This window comes from Lepus europaeus, chromosome 1, assembly GCF_033115175.1.
Source record: "Lepus europaeus isolate LE1 chromosome 1, mLepTim1.pri, whole genome shotgun sequence".
Classification (NCBI taxonomy): Eukaryota; Metazoa; Chordata; class Mammalia; order Lagomorpha; family Leporidae; genus Lepus; species Lepus europaeus.
In genome coordinates this window covers 108,307,274-108,328,037 of record NC_084827.1, presented here as the reverse complement: position 1 = coordinate 108,328,037, position 20,764 = coordinate 108,307,274, and the positions used below count along the sequence as shown (strand labels likewise).

Below are 20,764 nucleotides of genomic sequence, written 5' to 3'. Positions count from 1 at the left end.
AACATGCTGCTGTTCATTTTCATAAAAACGTGACTTCTAAACTACCATAAATAAAATACACATGGGACAATTAAATCTTTGTCTTATAATAATTACTTTTACATTAAAAAGTCCCCATCATCTTCAGATATATCGAAAATTAGGACTCTAAATCATATTTCCCAGTCTTAGATAACAATCTTGCACAGGCCCGATAATCTAAAACTTGGAGCTTTGATCTACACAGCTTGGCAGGTTTCACACAGTTTGACAGAGAGGCAACTGTGAGATATGCATTTTTAAAATTTAGCATTTTCTATCAAAACAGTCTGAAATCTTTTAAAATCCTTATAGAGACTGTATTTGTGCAATGCCACAGTCATGTAGCTAGAAAGGAGAAAACAAAATACAGTCTGGAAGATGAACCACAGTCCAAGTTTTCTTGGTCTTCAGTAAAAACAATGTTGAGCCCAGGAAGTCCAATTCAATTCAGTGCTTTAAATAGGAGAAGATCTGGTCCTAGAATAGTTTCAGCTACTACACAGGGACAGTCTCAACCACGGGTGACTTGATGCATTCTTCGTGCAATCTGCTCTTTTCGGCAAGGCTCAAAGAATTTTCAGCAGGGTGCTCTGAAATGTGACTGTCACCATTCAACGTGGAGACAAACCCTTCCTGGGAGGGGCCTTTCAAGTATGAGTGAAATTCCACTTGAGGATGATTGGACCTGTGTTCGGGATATAAGCTATTACAGGGCACACCGCTATCATTTTCAGAAGAGGAGCAGCAAACAATCACAGACGGGTTGGCAGCTGGGAAGTGGGAGGCCCCGTAGGCCTCTTCTGCTTGACGGGCATAGTCAACGAATTGCTCTGGGGTCATTGTGTAAGGCACCAGCGAGAGGGTACCATTTTTGACAGTATCTCTTTCAGAGTAGTTCTCAGAGATCTGGTTAGGAGTTCCTGGAATGTGGCTATCTATTTGGTAATACAGAGTCGAAGAATTGGCATAAAAAGAAGCGTTTTTTGCGTGGCTTTCATGAACAGCAGTGCCATCAGAATAACAAAGAACTGAAGGAAGAGGGACAACCTCTGCATGGGTGCCCAGACCTTCCACAAAGCTGTCTCCCTTGTCATCATCATCCTCTTCCTCTTCTTCCTCCTCCTCTTCTTCCTCCTCTTCCTCCTCATCTGACTCACTAGGTGCCAGACTTTGCGTGCTAGAATCGGTGACTCCACTGCAAAAGCTGCTCCCGTCCTCCTCCTCTTCTTCCTCCTCTCCTTGGCAATCTAATTCCTCAGCAGACTGCAGGTGCAGTACTGCAGCCTGGGGCTCAGTTTCAATCTCAAAATTGTCTGCAATAGAATATTCTACAGAGTGGGCGACTGGGCCCATGGAACTACTGTGAGCACTTATCTCACCGTGGCAGCCGTTCAGCGTGGGGATTTGCTGTTCTCGGTTTTTCTCCAGTTCAAGTTTCATTATTGTGTGCAAAAAGTGAGTCCGGACACGGATAGGATTAAATTCAATTCTACCTGCTGTGTTACTACATCCTTCTTTAGTGCAGCCACACGGGAAAGACATACGATCCACCTTGGGAGGAAGAACAGAGATTAGCACCATGGAACTATTACAAACCAAATAAAAATCCAGTACCTTTCAGCAACCCCTTTGAATTAGGTAATCCACTTATGCCAGAGCAAATGACAATCAAACTGCAAATAGAACTGAAAAGGGGAAGTGAAGGTTTAAAACATAAGACTTAACTAGTTTTCAAGCCTAAACTCTAAGTGAAAATGGGCTTTATGGGGGTAAGTGGATATTTTCAGTTCATTGATCCCTGCTGGTGCTTTTTTCCTTTCTCCATTTTCCATTTTTCTTTTCTCCCCAGGCCTTTAATTTTGTTTCCATTTTTCAGTGCTTCTGTTTTTTCTACATACTCCTTTTCTTCTGCTTTATTTTGTTATTTTATTTCAGTATTTTTAGCTGGCACATAGTAATTTATGGGATACAGTGTGGCATTTCAATACACAACACATTGTGAAATGATTGGATCAGGGTCATGGGCAGATATCACCTCATATGTGATTTGTACTGAGAACATTCAAGACCTCCTCTACTGGCCTTTGTGAAATATTGAATTAACTGCTTTCAGCCATAATTATCCTGCTGTGCTATAGAACACCAGAAGTTGTTCCACCTATCCAGTGGTACCCTTTCACATACTAGCCATCCTTTCCACATCTGTGCTTCCTGGTCACCAAGTGTTCTCTGCTCCTGTGAGATCAGCTTTTAGCTTCCACATATAAACGAGACTCTGTGATGTTTTCTTTCTATCCTGTCTTCTTTCATTGAATCTAGTGTTCTCTGGTTCCATACACATGGTTTCAAAGAATAGAATTTCATTCTTTTTTATGGTTGAATAATATTCCATTGCATACCACATTTGCTTTATCTATTCATCTGTCATTGAATATTTTCATCGATTCCACATCTTGGATATTGTGAACAGTGTTTCACAGGCCTGATATTTTTAAATTAAAAAAATTTTTTTTTAAAAAGAAGAGTGTATTTATTTACTTGGAAGTCAGAGTCACACACACACACACACACACAGAGAGAGAGAGAGAGAGAGAGAGAGAGAGAGAAAGACAGAGAGGCAGATAGAGGGGAGGGGGGAGAGAGAGTGATCTTCCATCCATTGGTTCATTCCCCAAATGGTGGCAATGGCCAGGGCTGGGCCAGGCCATAGCCAGGAACCAGTAGCTTCTTTCAGGTCTCCCACATGGATGCAGGGGCCCAAGGATTTGGGCCATTGTCCACTGATTTTCCCAGGTGCATTAGCAGATAGCTGGATCAGAAATGGAGCAGTCAGGACTAGAATTGATGCCCATATGGGTGCTGGTATCACAGATGGTGGCTTAACTCACTGCACCACAGTGCTGCTCACATAGGGCCAATTTTAGAAAACCAAATTCATTGTATTGCTCACCACCTGCTATTTTTAATCTTATATGACTTTCTCATGCTAGTGGTGCATTTTCCCATTTGTTTAATATAAAATTAGCTTCTCTGCTTGAGGTGCCCAGCTTGGTATCACTTAGTATGCAGCACCCTCATGATTTGTTCTTCTTGGTTTACCTCCTCATTCTCTTGGATCCTTGATCCATGGGTGCATGTGACCCGGACCTCTTCCTTCCTATCCCATTCCATAGACTACAAGTTTCTCAAGAGAAGGGCATGTATTTTAGGAACATCTGAGACCTAACTGTTCAAGAGGCTGGGTGATTCAGCAAGTGTTCTTACCTCTTCATTCAGATGATAAGTGAAACTGTGGGCAAATCAAAGGTGTTCTGAAGATTCTGCCAACAGTTTCAGACTCCAGATATTAATCTATATGCAGACCAAAGTACAGGAAACAACAACAAAAAAATCTCGCCTTGTTTGCCACCTAAGTCAAGAACAGGGAACTTCCTCTGCTACAGAAGAGAAGGCTGACTCTAATACAGCTATCCTGCTCACAATTAAAAGAGCAGATATCAGGGCCAGAATCTGTAGTTTATTTTTCCTTTAAAGTTTTATTTATTTCTTTAATTTATTTGAGAGAGAGAGAGGAGAGAAGAGAGAGGAGAGAGGAGAGAGAGAGAGAGAGAGAGAGAGACCAAGACACAGAATTACAGAGATCATTCATTAGTTCACTTTCCAAATGCCTGCAACAGCAGGGACTGGGCCAGGCCAAAGCCAGGGGCTAGAAACTCAATCCATGTCTCTTACGTAGGTGTCAGAGATCTAATTATTTGAGCTATCACCACTGCTTCCCACTGTGCATCAGCAGGAAGCTAGAATCAAGAGCAGAGACAGACTTGAAACAAGGCACTCTGATGTGGGATGCAGGTATCTTAACTGCTAGACCAGATGTTCACCCCTGTAACTGTTTTCTAATTTGAGCCATCTCTTTTCTGCCAATCCATCTTAAGCAATTAATTGGTCTGTTTGTGGGAACTGTCTTCTTGTTTTACCTGATTTAATGAGTTAAGCCACCATCTGCAAAAATGGCATCCCAGATGGGAGCCAGTTTGAGTCCCAGCTGCTCCAATTTTGATCCAGCCCCTGCTAATGTGCCTGGCAAAACAGCAAAGGATGGCCCAGGTCCTTGGTCCCCTGCATCCATATAGGAGTTCCAGAAGAAGCCCCTGGCTCCTGGCCCAGCCCTAGCAGTTGTCGCCATTTGGGGAGTGAACCAAGGATGGAAGACCTCTTTCTCTCTGCCTCTGCCTTTCCCTCTCTGTAACTCTGCCTTTCAATAAATAAATAAATAAAAAGAAAAATAATGAAAAAGAAAAATCCTAGTTTCTACATAAAATAATAGCACCTATCCAATCATAGGGCACTGTGAAATTACATAGTGGTACCTTCAAAACTTCATTGACAAATGGCATTAAAAAGATACATTTAGGAGTCAGTACTGTGGCATCATGGGTTAGCCCACTGCCTGCAGCACTGGTTTACCATTTGGGCAATGGTTTGAGACCTAGCTGCTCCACTTGGCCTACCCAGCCCTGGCCATTGCAGCCATTTGGGGATTGAATCAGTAAATGGAAGATATTTCTCTCTCTCTCTCTCTCTCTCTCTCTCTCTCTCTCTCTCCCTCTCCCTCTCCCTCTCTCTTTCTCTCTCTCTCATTTTCTCCCTCTCTCTGTAACTCTGTTTTTCAAATAAATAAAATAAATCTTAAAAAAAGACCAATCTATTTTTGTGCAAAAAATATTTTCAATCCATGCACTTTTTTTCATAGGCATTTTACCTCTCATAGATGCATGATTATCTAGTCCAGGAGTTGGCAAACTATTTTTTTCCTTTTAATTAGTTTAACCTTTAAGCTTTTAAACAGTTTTTTTTTTTTTTTTTTGACAGGCAGAGTGGATAGTGAGAGAGAGAGAGACAGAGAGAAAGGTCTTCCTTTTTTGCCGTTGGTTCACCCTCCAATGCCCGCTGTGGCCAGCGCATCTCGCTGATCCGAAGCCAGGAGCCAGGTGCTTCTCATGGTCTCCCATGCGGGTGCAGGGCCCAAGGACTTGGGCCATCCTCCACTGCACTCCCGGGCCATAGCAGAGAGCTGGCCTGGAAGAGGGGCAACCGGGATAGAATCCGGCGCCCCAACCGGGACTAGAACCCGGTGTGCCAGCGCCGCAAGGCAGAGGATTAGCCTGTTAAGCCACGGTGCCGGCCTTAACCTTTAAGCTTTTAAAAGCATAATCAATCAGGTGAGGCTAGTAGGGATATTTTATAGCACTTCCAGTATAAACTCAAGTTTTAGTTTCTTCCTTGGAGTAACGCAGGCTCTTCACTCTTTACAAGGGAATTGCAGAGCTGCAAAAGTTCTCTCTGCATATTTTTCTCCTGTATTTCTCTATTAAACCTTGGTTGCCACAGTGAGACCAAAATCATATGGACTCTGTGTTCTTGCATCTGTAGTGGAAGCCTTAGCACCAGATAGTAACTGTGTAACTGTGGTGAGCTTTTTTTTCTCCCCCAAAGGAAAAGAGAGTAAATATTTTAGATTTTGTGGGCCAATGGTCTCTATGGCAACTGCTGAACTCTGTGGCAGAAGCATGGAATCAGTCATCAATCCTAGTCAATACATAAGCAAAAAACAAAAAGCAAGCAAACACACACACTTGGTTGTGCTCTGCTAAAAAACTTGGTTGTGCTCTGCTAAAACTTTACAAAAACATGCGGCAGGTTGGATTTGATTTGTAAGCTGATAGTTTCACAACTCTGACTTAGTCTAGCTTCTTCATTTTGGAAATGAGGAAATTGAACTTAGAGGGTTTACCTGATTTGCCAATTTCACTTAGTCAGCAAGTAGCAGGAACAGTTCCATTTTCTTAATTTCCCATCCAGTAACTTTCCCACCAGTCCAAAACACCTATTTAATGCCTCATGAATGGATCAGAAAATGCAAACTCAAATGTCAGATGTTATGATCTCTCTGAATTTTGGAAAAATGCAAAACTAAGCTGGTAAGGAATACACAAATGCAAGAGGAATTAACTTCAATTCATTCAACTGCTGTTTGGGTTGTCTTTCACGTTAGAGCTAATGTATATACCCAGGAATGTCCTTGAACTAGTGTTTCTTTCTTTTTGAATTATGCCCCTTCCTTTACTACAACATTTTCTTCTACATGTAGGAAAGGTGTTACCTGTGGTGGTGGGTCATGACTTCTCTCAAGAGGCCCTGAAATCCAAATCCTTACCTGGCACTTAATGCCTGCCAGGCTGCAGGTACACGTTTCTGGATCACAGAATACCCGGCAGTCACAGCCGCAGTCCTCTCGCGACAGGCGGATGGCTCGCAGCTCGTGCTTTTCTTCCACATCAATCTTTTTCACTCCAGAGGCTCGCAGTAGTGCTCTTCGTTTTTTTGTTGGCAGGGGTTGTAGGAAGAAGTACTCGTCTACTTCTGTGTTGTCTAAATCAATATCATCATCAGAAATGTCATCCACTGTAAGAGTGCTAGCTTCTTCAGATTCTACAGTGCCATTCTTAGTCATCTAGAACACAAAGCAGCAGGTAAGAGTCTTCGCTTCGGCAGGGGACAAAGTCCCTGTGTCAAAATACTTGGTGAGGATGAATTGTAACACATGGTTGTGTGCCCATAGTCAATAAGTGTGAGTTAAATCCCTTTTATTTTTTTCCTTAGAAGTCACAAGGAGTATAAAGGTGTCAATATGACAGGCTTTTAAATGTAGTGATAACAGAAGACTGTCATTAGAACTCTTCATTTCCTAATGTTAGGAGCTACAGTAAAGCTTTAGTCTGGGTACAGATGCCGACCATGACCTCGGTCATGATAATGAGCTCATAAATGTGTCCTTGTTCAGACGTGATAGCATCTTAGTAAAAGCTATCACCACCAACTCAGCACACATGTCCTTGAAATAACAAGCTTGTCTTTTGGGCTCCAGAAAAATCATGCACCAGGAAATACACATGTACTCACTGCGCTATTGGGATTGCAAACACAATTATTCTACAGGGCATTCCAAGAATGAGGGCTTGATATGAAATAATCAGTCAGGTCAGCGTGCTCTCAGTAACACAGAGAGAGGGCAATGCTGGCACGTGCCCACCAAACACAATGGAAACAATAAATTGTGGTTCTCAAAGGAGCTCATGTGAACCTTCGCCCAAAGCAATACCTTCCACATTACAGCTCATGTGGACAACCATGCCTCATGTACCCAGGACTATTCTGTGTCTATATTTCTTTTCTAAATTAATCTCATCTATCAGTAAGCCCTGAATAGTATTTCATTTCTTACTCTTATACCACCATATATAATGTTTTCTTCACAAAAAAAAGCATTTAGAGAGGGATATTCTCTCTCTGAATTTGAACAACAAATCTATTCCAAAGAACAGCACAGGAATACATAAATACAGATGGTACTTAAAGTTTATTCCTCCATAAATTTCATTAGTTGTAATTACTACCATGCTTGGTGATACTAACAACAGTTTAGCACATTTAAAATGCTCTGGTGGGGCTGGAGCTGTGGCGTAGCAGGTAAAGCTGCTGCAGGCAGTGCCGACATCCCATATGGGTGCCTGTTTGAATCCTGGCTGCTTCACTTCTGATCCAGCTCTCTGCTGTGGCCTGAGAAAGCAGTGGAAGATGGCCCAAGTCCTTGGGCCCCTGCACCTGTGTGGGAGACCTGGAAGAAGCTCCTGGCTCCTGGTTTTGGATCAGCCCAGCTCCAGCCATTGTGACCATCTGGGGAGTGAATCAGTGTATGGAAGACCTCTCTCTCTCTCTCTCTCTGCTTCTGCCTCTCTGTAACTCTGCCTTTCAAATAAATAAGTAAATACTCTGGTAACATCAGACATTATTTTCTCACCTTTATAGGAGAAAGTCAAACATTTAGATAACAATGATTATTGAACAAAACCCTTTAATCAGACAATACTGAATGTTTTAAAGAACAAAATGCAAGATTGGACTTTGCTTTCAAGTAGAGAAATTTTCATAAACCAAACAACACAATAGCAAGTGTATGTTAAAATATTTTACAAAAGGTCTTCAAAATTCATTTAAAAAAACTACACTTTGTGTTTCTGTGTGGGTGCAAACTGTTGAAATTTTTACTTAATATATGCTAAATTGATCTTCTATATATAAAGAGAATTGAAAATGAGTCTTGATGTGAATGGAATGAGAGAGGGAGCGGGAGAGGGGAGGGTTGCGGTGGGAGGGAAGTTATGGGGGGGAAAGCCATTGTAATCCTTAAGTTGTACTTTGGAAATTTATATTTATTAAATAAAAGTTTCAAAAACTACTTAATTATATTATTATCTGCTTATATATAATTAAACATTTCAGAGTTTAAATCCATGATCTTGCAAAGATGGGTATTCTCTTTAATTGAGGTTCTGTTTGTTGGTGTGATTTTCAATTTATTTCATTCCTTGGCATTTCTACTAGGATGTTATTTTTTTTTAAAAGATTTTATTTATTTCTCTGAGAGGTGGAGTTACAGACATAGAGAAAGAGAGACAGAGAGAAAGGTCTTCCATCTGATGGCTCACTCTCCAGATGGCCACAATGACCGGAGCTTAGCCGATCTGAAGGCTGGAACCAGGAGCTTCTTCCAGGTCTCTCACATGGGTGCAGGGACCCAAGTGTTGGGCCATCTTCTACTGCTTTCTCAGGCCATAGCAGAGAGCTGAATCAGAAGAGGATCAGCCAAGACACGAACTGGTGCCCTTATATCTGGCACTGCAGTTGGAGGCTTACCCATTACGCCACAGTGCTGGCCCTAGGATGTTACTTTGGTTGTGGTTGTGGTTGTCACTTTTACTAATTCTTATTTGCTAACAAGCTGCATATTTCTATCTGTAATGATCTGATTTTCTAAGAAATTAAAGGGTATGATTGGCTAAAATATATTTAGTCCTCTGTAACAGGTAACGTTATATTAATAAACAGGAAGTATTCCCTTTCCCATCTTGTCACTCCATAGCACTGAGATTTGTTTTCATGAGTTCTTGGCTTAACTATGTGAACGTCATCAGGATTTTGACTTGATGGCACATACAGAACACCCAGGACTCTGTCAGCATGATCCACTCTAGTAATTCCTTCCCACTTACTCTCAGTGTTCTGTCATATTTATGCTATCTTACACAATTTATAACAGTACAATGACAATAAAATCTTCACTTTATATCAATAGGGTTTGATTTTTATTTAAAAAGATGCTATGAGATAATACATGAAATCTGAGTCAACAAAAGATTTTGCCAAATATTTAAAAACTTGAGAATTTTTAGAGCACCATGACTACAATTTTCAGATCTTAGCACATCAAATGCAGCCTACCATTTTATGCATTAATGCATCTCAGATTAATTGTGACCCCTTCACAACGTACCTACAGAATTCCCTGACTCCTGTTTCAGTCTGCTTTTCTCAGTATCTCTCAAAGGTCAGAAAGTTTTCTATGATGACTAGCACAATGCTGGGAACCTAGCAGACTTAAACACAATGTGTTTAAGGAGCTCTTCCATTTATAAAACAGCATGCAGTAATTCAAATGAATGCTCTCGTTTAAAGTAGACATTTTCAGTTGAGAATTTGGACCATTTCTAGTTTACTGATCTTCAAAAATATATTATCTTGCTAAAAGCTCAAAGTTTGCCAAAACTATTGTTTCAGGATACTATCAAATAATCCTGACCCACAGTCTTGCTTTTGTTTCTGTGTATGTATGTATGAAAGAGAGAAACTGGAGGTGGAGGTAAGAAAGAGGTGGTAGAAAGAGTTATGAAAACATAACAATATTAATAACAGTTTCTGAATCCATGTGTAGGGCTCCATTTAAAGCATTTTACTTCTTTAGATCATTTAGCATAACAAAACTCTCACGAGGTAAACACTATTAGTATACCCGTTTAACTGATGAAGAAACGGAGGCACAGGACTTTCCTAAGATGCTAAGTAGCAAGGGTATGCACTAAACCATGGTTCTAGATATTTGACTATACAGATTGTTCCCTTAACAACCAGGAAAGTTACATATGCTTTTATATATCTAATATTTATCAAATAATCTACTATGCTTGTATTGTATTAGGCACTAAGTGCACTGGTGTAAAAGACATTCTTGATCTCCATGAATTGGAGTATAGAGATAGAGTCTAGTAATTTCAATCCAGTTCATAAGAATTTCCTAGTTTAGGGCGATCAAGGACATTTCCGAGTACGTAGGAAGGGTGTCTATGCACGGGTGGGATAGTGGTGGGATGAGGAGGGAAGGCTTTTAGCTGGAAGCTTAAATCTGAAGATGGAGGAGCAATTCAATGAACAGTGGAGTAAGAAGGCATTGCAGAATGAGCTACAAAAGTTTCAACAGCCTGATGTGGGATAGAGCACGATTCATTTATCAAGCAAATTATCCAGATGTTTGAACATACATGGTATCATTCCTTGGCTTGGTCCGTAAGCAAAGAACTAAAAGGAAATAAATAGCAGCCCTTCAGAAAACAGCCCTCTTGACCGTAACCACCTTAAAGGTGTTGTGTAATGACCTCACATATGCTTTCCTTTATGGTCAGTATCTTACCTGAAATTTATCCTATATTTGAATGTATTTATCTATATTGTACTGTAAGAATTTCAAGGTCAAGATCTGTGTATGCTTGCATGTTTATGCTTGCTTTGTTCCTATTATGGAACTTACGCTAGGACTTAGGTCTTGAGGCATTATGTAAACTTGTCTGGAATCATTGCACAAATAAAACCTTGTAACTATTCTAAAAAAATTTGAAACATCTTAATTTTGCAAATTTGTATTCTCTGGCAAGTACTAGTAAACAATTCCCAAAGTCTAACAGAATACAGCATTTTGTCTATCTAAACACACTTGAGGGGTAGGGCATAAGCTTGGTGACAAATATAAGGGGCTGAGATGAAAATCATCATTCCATCTTTTATTCCTCCATATCATGCTGATGAATTTCACTATCAATTTCACCAAAAGGAAATTTTTGGTGTCATTAAGTGCCTGATACATAACTAATTCAATATAAATAATTATGATAGGGAAACAATACTAAAATATTGGACTAAAATGGAAAATAAAACAAAAATGAAAATGTTTTCAGCAGTTAACAAGGACACTTAGCAATACAGTCTCCTGATCATTCTAACATTATTAACACATGTGAAAATGAGAATGGAAATAGGAATGTAGAAAACTAATTCAATTCCACAAACTCTGATTACTGCCTATTATGCTTAAGATGATGATGTTGAAAATGACCCAAGCTACCATATATCGAATACTAGACATTGAGTCCCATACTTTATATAATTATCTCACCTAATTTGTGCAAGAATCTCATGAAGTAAGTATTTTCTGTAGTTGAGAATACTGGAGTTTAGATAAAGTAATTTGCCAAAGTCTAGCTAAATAGCTAATTAGTGATGTTACTGAGAATCAACACAGGGTCATTTGACTCCAAAGCATGCGCCAGGCTTGCAAAACTGGCTTGGATTAAAAATCTTTAGGGTAATAGTGGAAAAATTATATAGAAGCGGAAATGAAAAGGAAAAGGTTGCAGCCACACTCCAAGAGCTAATCTCAGTGCTATAGGATAGGTGACCAAAGAACAGTACACATGCTTCCTTATAATTAGCTCATTCAGAAATAAAGGAAATGATTCAGACACAGAGAACAAGAGCTCAGAAAAGAAGAAAACAAAAGCAAGTCAAAAATATGGTATCTCCACAGTTAGCATTTCCTTTCCTTTTGGGTACATATTTTGTGGGCTTGTGGAGGAAGCTTTTGTAATGGGCATGCCAACAGGAGATGCTGTTAAGAGCTAGTTCAACTAACGTGTTAATTTATTAATTTTATCCATTTAACTCATTTATGCTGGCTTGTATTTAGTCAGCTTAGTTTGACGTTTAATTTTGTCAATATATTGCTTTTGGAGCTTGTTTCCACGTATGTCTCCCCATCACACTGTGAACATGTTGAGAGCATAGACCATGTCTGTCTTGGTATACCATGATGACATGGTATCTCTACAGTAATTTTTAAGTAAATATGCTTAGAATAATATGGAATTAAATATTTCTATAAAATAAATATTTAAGTAAGTATTTAGCAAATAAATATTTGCAAAATAAGTGAATGAATATTCTTAATCACTATGGCATAGTTCAAGGCACTGTATTTGGAATTGGGGTTTATAGATGTACAACGATTCTGCCATTTAAGAAGCTTTCAGCCAGCAGTGGAGACGATCACATAATAAATCTGATGTAGTATGGCAGGTGTGACAAAGTATAGGTGCCAGCTATAGACTAGCAGGGAGGAAGACAGGATAAGAGATAAAAAGGAAGTAAAGGTACAAAGACACAAGACAGAATTATTTACTTCCTATTCTAATCTCATAGTCTCTTTCAAGAAATCATCTTTCAAATCAGAAACCAGAAAACAGATATGTTAGAAAGTATTGAAAGCAAAAACAAACAAACAAAAAAGAAAGGTGAGGGTGGGGAGATTGTGAAAGAGTACTACTCCGTTCTTATGTAAGAATCTGCAGGCCCAAACAATTCATACTTTAAAGCAATAAAAAGTTTCAAGTTATGATTGTTTAGTGCAACATCTGTGAAGAGACATGAGGAAAGGGATTAAAAGATAACTAAAGTGAGAATGAATTGTGTTTTTTTAAAAAGCTAATTCTGGATAATAATATTCTGGGAAGAATTGTTTAGACAGATGGTCTTAGTACACATAAAAGAAAGCAGTGATTACTCGACAAATGCTTAGGTTCACTAGAGAGAAAATGTCCATGTTCAAAATGAAACTCCATGCAAGGGCTCCACACAGAAAAGATACAAGTGGGAATCAGGTGCACAGAGTCCTGCCTTCTGGGCCATCTGTCCTAGTCCTGACCACACATTCCATGCAACAGAAGTGAAACACCAGTATTCCAGTCCCAAGAAGACCTATTCTTAGGTTCTCAGAGAATTTCTTATGTTCTTCAGATGAATCTAGTTAATTAGGGTATGGTTGGATACATGGAGACAGAGAAAATATCTCTCGGGACAGAGTTACTCGATTCCTTTTGTACCTCCAACGAGGCCATGAATGAGGGATGTGGCAGCAGTGCCCACCTGGGCAATGATTCTCAGTGGGTGCTCCTATTCTTCTTGAGACTCACTTCTTTGAGAGCACATTCTGAACCTGGCACTCTCTTATGATGTGCAGTTTTAAATTCAGACCTCTTGGGGAAGGCGCTGTGGTGCAGTGGGTTAATCCCCTCTCTGCAGTGCTGGCATCCCATATGGGTGCTGGTTCTAGTCCAGGCTGCTCCTCTTCCAACCCAGCTCTCTGCTATGGTCTGGGAAGCAGTAGAAGATGGCCCAAGTGCTTGAGCCCCTGCACCCGCATGGGAGACCTGGAAGAAGTTCCTGGCTCATGGCTCCTGGCTTCAGATCAGCGCAGCTCAGGCCATTGCGGCCATTTGGGGAATGAACCAGTGGATGGAAGACCTTTCTCTCTGTCTCTCCCTCTCACTGTCTGTAACTCTACCTCTCAAATAAATAAGTAAAATCCTTAAAAAAAATTCACACCGCTGCTGAGGACATACAAGGCAGGCTCATTATACATGCAGGTGATGATATTATGTTTAATAAAATTAAATGTAACTATTGGCCATATCTACCATTAAAGAGATGCCCTAGAGATATTTTAATATTTTGATTTACATCATTGCTGACTTGGCTTAAAAGACTTATGTTTTATTTGTTTGTGTGCATTTTGCTTGCATGTTTGTTTGCTTGCTTTTTTTTTTTTTTTTTTTTTTTTACTTACTACTGTCTTCATAAGAACAGATAAGTGGAGCAAGGTCCAAAATACCATGGAGCCATAGTGCATACCCATAGGGAAGAGCATCTACAATTTGGGAAAGGGTAAGGTAACACTTTCCTGACCTGGAATACCAGGTCCAGCTCAATTACCATATGATGTGGTGGACATTAATAAACAGCATTGTAGGGATCATGCAGTGGTACAGTAGGCTAAGCCTCCGCCTGTGGCATTGACATTCCATATGGGCACCGGCTCCTGTCCCGACTGCTCCTCTTCCAATCCAGCTTTCTGCTTATGGCCTTGGAAAGTAGTGGAAGATGACCCAAGTGTTTGGACCCCTGCACCCACGTGGGAAATCCAGAAGAAGCTCCTGCTCCTGGTTTCGAATCAGCTCAGCTCCTGCTGTTGTGGCCATTTGGGGAGTGAACCAATGGATGGAAGACCTTTCTCTCTGTCTCTCCCTCTCTCTGTCTGTAACTCTACCTCTTAAATGAACAAATAAAATATTTTTAAAAAATAAAATAAATAGCATTGTATCTAGAGGAAAGAAACCAGGGCAAAAAAAAGTCCCAGAAAACTATTCTGTAGCAGGACTAGTGGAAAGAATTAGGGATGCTTAATCCTATAGAACTGAAACACACAGATCCAATAAGCTATCTTGAAATACTTGCATGTCCATCAACAATGCTTTCAATCACCTGGAATTTGTAAGACAAGGAAGGGCAGTATTTGGGTCAAAAGGTGGCATTGGGTGGCAGCAGGTTGCTCAATATAAGGGAGAGCTCTCTAACAATTGAAGTTGCATACATGGAATGTGCTACTTGAAAAAGCATTGTATTCTGGGTCACCAGAGATGTGTAATTATTGGCTGGCAAGTATAGGATATATGTTTAATTAAAAGAATTCCTGGCTTTGCAGTATGAATTGGACTAATGACCTCATCCTTAAAGCCTTGGGCAAACTCAAGGCAAACATTCATATTACTTTGATATTCAGCCAAATCTTGGCGTATAATTCTCCAGCTCATTAGCTGTTAATTGCAGGTGGCAATTTGGAACCAATTTGACTATGCCCTTGAAGAACAAGCAATGTTTGGGTGTTTTGTTAAGCTATAAGAATTTCAGTAACATGAAATCACAGTGAGTCCACAAATGTCTTCAGAAAGGATAACAAAATATGAGGAAATTTTAAAAATTCATAGAAAATGTGTATTATGAAAAAAAGTATAAATTCCAGAATTTTTGACACCACATTAAACAAATTTTAATTCTATTTTCCACAGTCTTCTGCAAGTACCTTGTATCAGACACATAAACATCTAAGTTTCTTTATCCTTCCTGCTGGCTTAGAGTTACATTGCATCTATCTGTGGCAGCTAATATGCCAGATGTATCCAGCTGAATGCCAGCAAATATTTAACAATTGATATTTTTGAAATAAAAAAGGTCTAATCTGTCATGTTTGTCAAGTTTTATTGTGATGTACACAATTCACTTCATTGGGCAACTTAAGCAAGATGGCTCTGGTATACCTGTGGGAAGCCCCTCCAATGCCGCCCCCCACCCCCGGACATTTTAATCAGTGAATCATTGTAGTTGACTTCCCTGATTTAAAAGATCAATGTTTCTTGCATGGGAAAAGTGTAAGGATTTGACTGTTCCACTTCAACTTAAATACTAGTAATAATTTGAAAGAACATATATTTAAATGTGTTGCACATGCCTGGGGCTGAAGCCCACCTTATAAGTCTCCATTATTTTGGTTAGGAATATTTTCTGTATTTTTGTTGAGCTAGGTTTTGTTTGTGGCAGTGCAGGTGTTTGGCACACCAAAGTCTTCCTGTGGGCGTTGATGACAGGTTTCCATTTAGGGATACATTCTGAAAGCTCTGACTCTGACTTTGCTCTGCAGTAGTCTCCACACAACTAACAGAAAAGCTTTGTGGGGTTAAGTGGAGCTCAAAAATATCATGACCAGCAGTTCTGACACATGGAACAAACAAATATAGTATGGAGAAGTAGTTACAAACAAATCCAAATATTTAAGTTTTTTACCTGGAAGGAGAATCACAAGATTTTTGAAGAGATACAAATGGCAGAGCTGGAGGTGAAGGAGAGAGTTATAATATTGCATGGGTAGCTTACTAAATGAAGCATAGCCATAATTCTGATATTTAGGGTGAATGAGATATGAACAAAAATTTTAAGGTTAATCATTTAAAAAATACCTTTCGGCTTTGTTTTTAATTTGGAAAGAAAAGCAAACAACTAAGCATTACTCAAGAATCATGACTGAGAAATTGAGACTAGTGCATAATTTCAGATAGTGACTGGCAATGGTAATCAGAGTGGAGACAGAACCTCTATCTCAGAAAGGAAAAGAACACTTGGTTGAAAAAACATTGAGAAAAAGTCAAATCTAAGCTGTGAAAGATAAACTAAATTGCCTAGAACAAAGTAGTAGATTCCAGTATGATAGAACTTATAGGCAAGTAGAACACCAATGTTCTTTGGAACATACAAATGGCTGCTTAATTCATTTATAGATTCATGTTATAGGAATAAAGAATAATGAGATTGTTCAACAATTGGGGTGAAGATGATATCTGAGCACTTAATTTGGAAAGGATATAGTATTAAGATGAGTCCATTGATGACTAAAGAGTGTGACATGTTTGAATGGTCTTGACAGAGAAAAAGAACCATGGGGTGTAATTTAGAAACACAAAGCTAGTTATTTATTCCAGAGGCATACATTTTATTCAATCAGCTTTCTCTATTAGTCGTTAATAGACAGTGTTTGAAATACCAACACTACCAAAGGCACACGTGAACCTTCTCAAATGGAATTATGTTTGTTCTACAAATCCAATTGTATCCTATATTATGAGAAGCCTAACCAGTAAGTCAAGGAAATGAATTCCTAAATAAAAAGCAATTTTATCATCAACACCTAAATTTCTACTCTTAGTTTGTTTCTGAAAAGTTTAATATAAGAAAACACCCACAAATATGTCTATGTATATTGCTTTTTGCTCATACTTTTCTATGAAAGTCCTCCTGGGGGAGATGCCATAGTATACAAGGCTTCTCTTTTTGGAACTCATCAGAAACACCCTGGAAAGACACAGAGGCACAGGGTAAGAGAAACTTCTCCCTACTCTTCTCAGGATGCTGGCTTTCAAAGAAGTAGAAGGAAAACTATCCAGTACCAGTCCAGGGAATTGCCCAAGGAGCTTTCCTTGCTCCCCATAATGAAGGCTCAGGAAAACTGTCAGATGCTGCCTTCCCTCTGTCCTGAATCAATAGGCAAGTCATTGCTGCTCAGAGAGGACGAATTCAGGCAAAATCAAGGAAGGAAGGAAGGCAATGCTTGTCCTTAGCAATCACTGCTTCTCTCTTTTGGCTCCTCTTTGGTGCCAGTGACCCTCTTGCTGCCCAAGCCAAAGTAATGGAATTTACTTATCTATAGTTATTTTGAAACTTACTCCAAAGGTATTTATAATTCAAAACAAATCTCATATTGACAGAGAAATTTCAAGTATCAGTGAAAGTTTTGGATAGCTAATGTTTGGGGTAGTTCACTTTAGATTTTAGATAACCAACACTAGGCAGGTATAGTCAATGATATTTTTAAAATCAGAAAAGTTAATAATGCCACAGGAATTGCAGTTAACACATCCCCTTTGCCCCAAGGAGATTTCATCACTAATTCATTAATTAATTTTATAAATTAACTTTATAAAACGGGTCCACATTGCTGTGATCTGTTTTTAAAGAGATTAATTAACTTATTTGAAAGGCAGAGAAGGTAGAGAAGGGGGAGAGAGAGAGAAAAAGAGAGAGAGAATCTTCTACCCACTGGTTTGCTCTCCAAATGCTCTCAATAGCCAGGGTTGGAACAAGGTGAAGCCAGGAGCCCTGAACTCCATCTGGGTCTCCCAAGTGAGTGACAGGAACTCGAGCACTTAGGTCATCACCCACTGCCTCCCAGAGATATTAGCAAGAAGTTGGATTGGAAATGCAGAGTATCTGGGACTTGAATCACGCACTCCGATAAAGGATGTAGGCATCCAAAGCAGCAGCTTAACCCACAGCACCGCAATGCCCACCACCCATTGCTGTGATCCTTAACTTCACGTTAGCAATCCTTAATACTTTTACTACAGTGAAGACAGGGTTTGATCACCTCAGAACCCATTACCCTTTAGCTTTCTATCCATTTGGAAGTAATGATGATCATCAAATGCCTTTTGTTTTTATCTTTACCAAAGGGGAAAACTATAAGCTTCCACTTATACAAAACACACTGAGATATTACATCAACTCAGATGATTGCTTTTCAGCTTCCAACCTTAAGCACAGTTGTAAAAAATGAATCAGTAGCAGACATGAACGCACTTTCAGTTCGTTTCCTTTCTTGTTCAGCCTGTTAAAACAAAGCAGTGTGGATGGAACAGGATACAAATCACCCCCATCAAAACAGATCCTGTGCGATAAGGAAGGTTGCTGTGGGTTTGTGGTTTCTGTGCTAACATTCACCACATACCTGATGTGACTCAAAGTTCACCACAGTAAATCTTTTTGTGCTCAGATGGCATTACAGTCTCCTAGCTGTTACAAACCTCTGCACACACTATCAAACCTCAGCAAAGGATAAATCCCTATAGGTACAAAGATTGTCTTTTCCAATACCTGTAGGGTTCAATCAATGGAAAGAATAGGAAGTAATTGTTTTTTTCTTTAAGTGAGGCAGTTATTTAACATCTTTGTGCCTTTTTCCTCAGTTGTAGACATATTTTAATAATTTAACCTGGCCGGCTCCACGGCTCACTAGGCTAACCCTCCACCTGTGGCGCCGGCACCCTGGGTTCTAGTCCCAGTCAGGGTGCCAGATTCTGTCCCGGTTGCTCCTCTTTCAGTCCAGCTCTCTGCTGTGGCCCGGGAAGGCAGTGGAGGATGGCCCAGGTGCTTGGGCCCTGCACCTGCATGGGAGACCAGAAGGAGGCGCCTGGCTCCTGGCTTCGGATCGGCATAGAGCTCCGGCTGCAACGCGCTGGCCGTGGCGGCTACTTGGGGGGTGAACCAACGGAAAAAGGAAGACCTTTCTCTCTGTCTCTCTCTCTCTCACTGTCTAACTCTGCCTGTCCAAAAATAATAATAATAATAATAATAATAATTTAACCTGAGGTCACTGCCTGCAGAGCCAGCATCCCATATCAGTGTCAGTTCCAGTCCCAGCTGCTCCACTTCTGATCCAGCTTGCTGCTAATGTGCCTGGGAAGGCAGTGGAAGATGGCCTGAGTCCTTTAGCCCCTGAACCCATGTGGGAGATCTGAAAGAAGCTCCTGGCTCCTGGCTTCGGATTGGCCCACTCTGGCCATTTTGGACATTTGTGGAGTGAACCAGCAGGTGGAACACTTCTCTGTCTCTCCATCTCTCTGCCTGTAACTCTGTCTCTCAAATAAATAAATATATTTTTTGACAGGCAGAGTTAGACAGAGAGAGAGAGAGAGACAGAGAGAAAGTCTTCCTTCTGTTGATTCACTCTCCAAATGGCCGCCTATGGCCGGCATGTTGCGGCCGGCGCGCTGCGCTGATCCGAAGCCAGGAGCCAGGTGCTTCCTCCTGGTCTCCCATGCAGGTGCAGGGCCCAAGTACCTGGGCCATCCTCCACTGCACTCCCGGGCCACAGCAGAGAGCTGGACTGAAAGAGGAGCAACTGGGACAGAATCCGGCGCCCCAACCGGGACTAGAACCTGGGGTGCTGGTGCTGCAGGCAGAGGATTAGCCTAGTGAGCCACGGCGCTGGCCAATAAATAATTTTTTTAAAGTATATATTCCTTATCCACAGTTGACTTTTTTTTTTAAGATTTATTTATTTACTTGAAAGTCAGAGTTACAGAGAGGCAGAGGCAGAGGCAGAGGCAGAGGCAGAGAGAGAGAGAGAGAGAAACTTTTTCATCCACTGGTTCACTCCCCAACTGTTTGCAATGGCCAGAGCTGGGCCGATCTGAAGCCATGAGCCAGGAGCTTGTGATGCTGGTCAGCTATAATGGACCACATGGGTGCAGTGGCCCAAGGACTTGGATCATCTTCTACTTTCCCAGGCCATAGCAGAGTGCTGGACCCACAGCTGTTGTGACACCCGCGTAGCAAACTTTTGTTGCGTCAGGAGTTCACAGCTGCAGGGACGAGGCGAGAACCCTGTGGGGTGTGGCCTCGGCGGCTTCTGTGAAGCCCAGGGTCGTAAAGGTTCTCGGCTCACGCACGTAACGAGAAGTGAAAGGCCTAATTACTGCTGGTTAATAAGGCAATGTGCCTCAACATTAATAGTGATTTTGTATTTAGTAGTTATGCCACGTAGTGCGTTAGGACAAGTGCACCATGATTAGAAACAAAGGAGTCAAGTAGTGCCAATAAGCATTTCACAAAAATCAACAAAAAACACTTTAGACTTTGGCCCACCAGTCATTAGGGCAATTTACGAGGAGGCATTAAACACTGACAAAAAACAGCACACCCTAGACAAGATAAAACAAAGGGAGCTGAGGTGTTAGCTTTAGAGAGCTGAGGTGTGATTTAGGTTCTGGGTTATCAAGTTTAAGCAGCATGGGGATGAGAAAGCTACACTCAATCTTACATAGGTGATATATGGACTTAGGCTAACAAGCACCACCATCTGATAACTCCCCTGTCCCAGGTTCTCCTAATGAGAGGTTAACTAGTAACCTGACCTTTACCTTTTCTTAAAAGTAGGACTGCGAATCATCACCACAATGTCTCCCTGTGTCTCTTGTAAAGTTAATCATGTAACCCCATTAGCCTTAACAAGTTTTTGTAATCTTGGAATTTCTTTTGTCTTCAGCAATGTAAGCTTCCCTATATAAACTCTGGT

General features: G+C 40.5%; 1 protein-coding gene across 1 annotated transcript in view; it reads right to left on the bottom strand.

Annotated features, from left to right (window-relative positions):
- Positions 1–516: 516 nt before the first annotated feature.
- Positions 517–20,764, bottom strand: part of CSRNP3 (cysteine and serine rich nuclear protein 3) — a 78,073-nt gene continuing 57,825 nt past the window's right edge. Inside the window, exons 3-4 of the mRNA XM_062200136.1 lie at positions 6,239–6,535; positions 517–1,572 (exon numbers count right to left, since the gene is read on the bottom strand). Of these exons, the coding sequence (XP_062056120.1) occupies positions 517–1,572; positions 6,239–6,535 (1,353 nt within the window). The remainder of the gene's footprint in view (positions 1,573–6,238; positions 6,536–20,764) is intronic.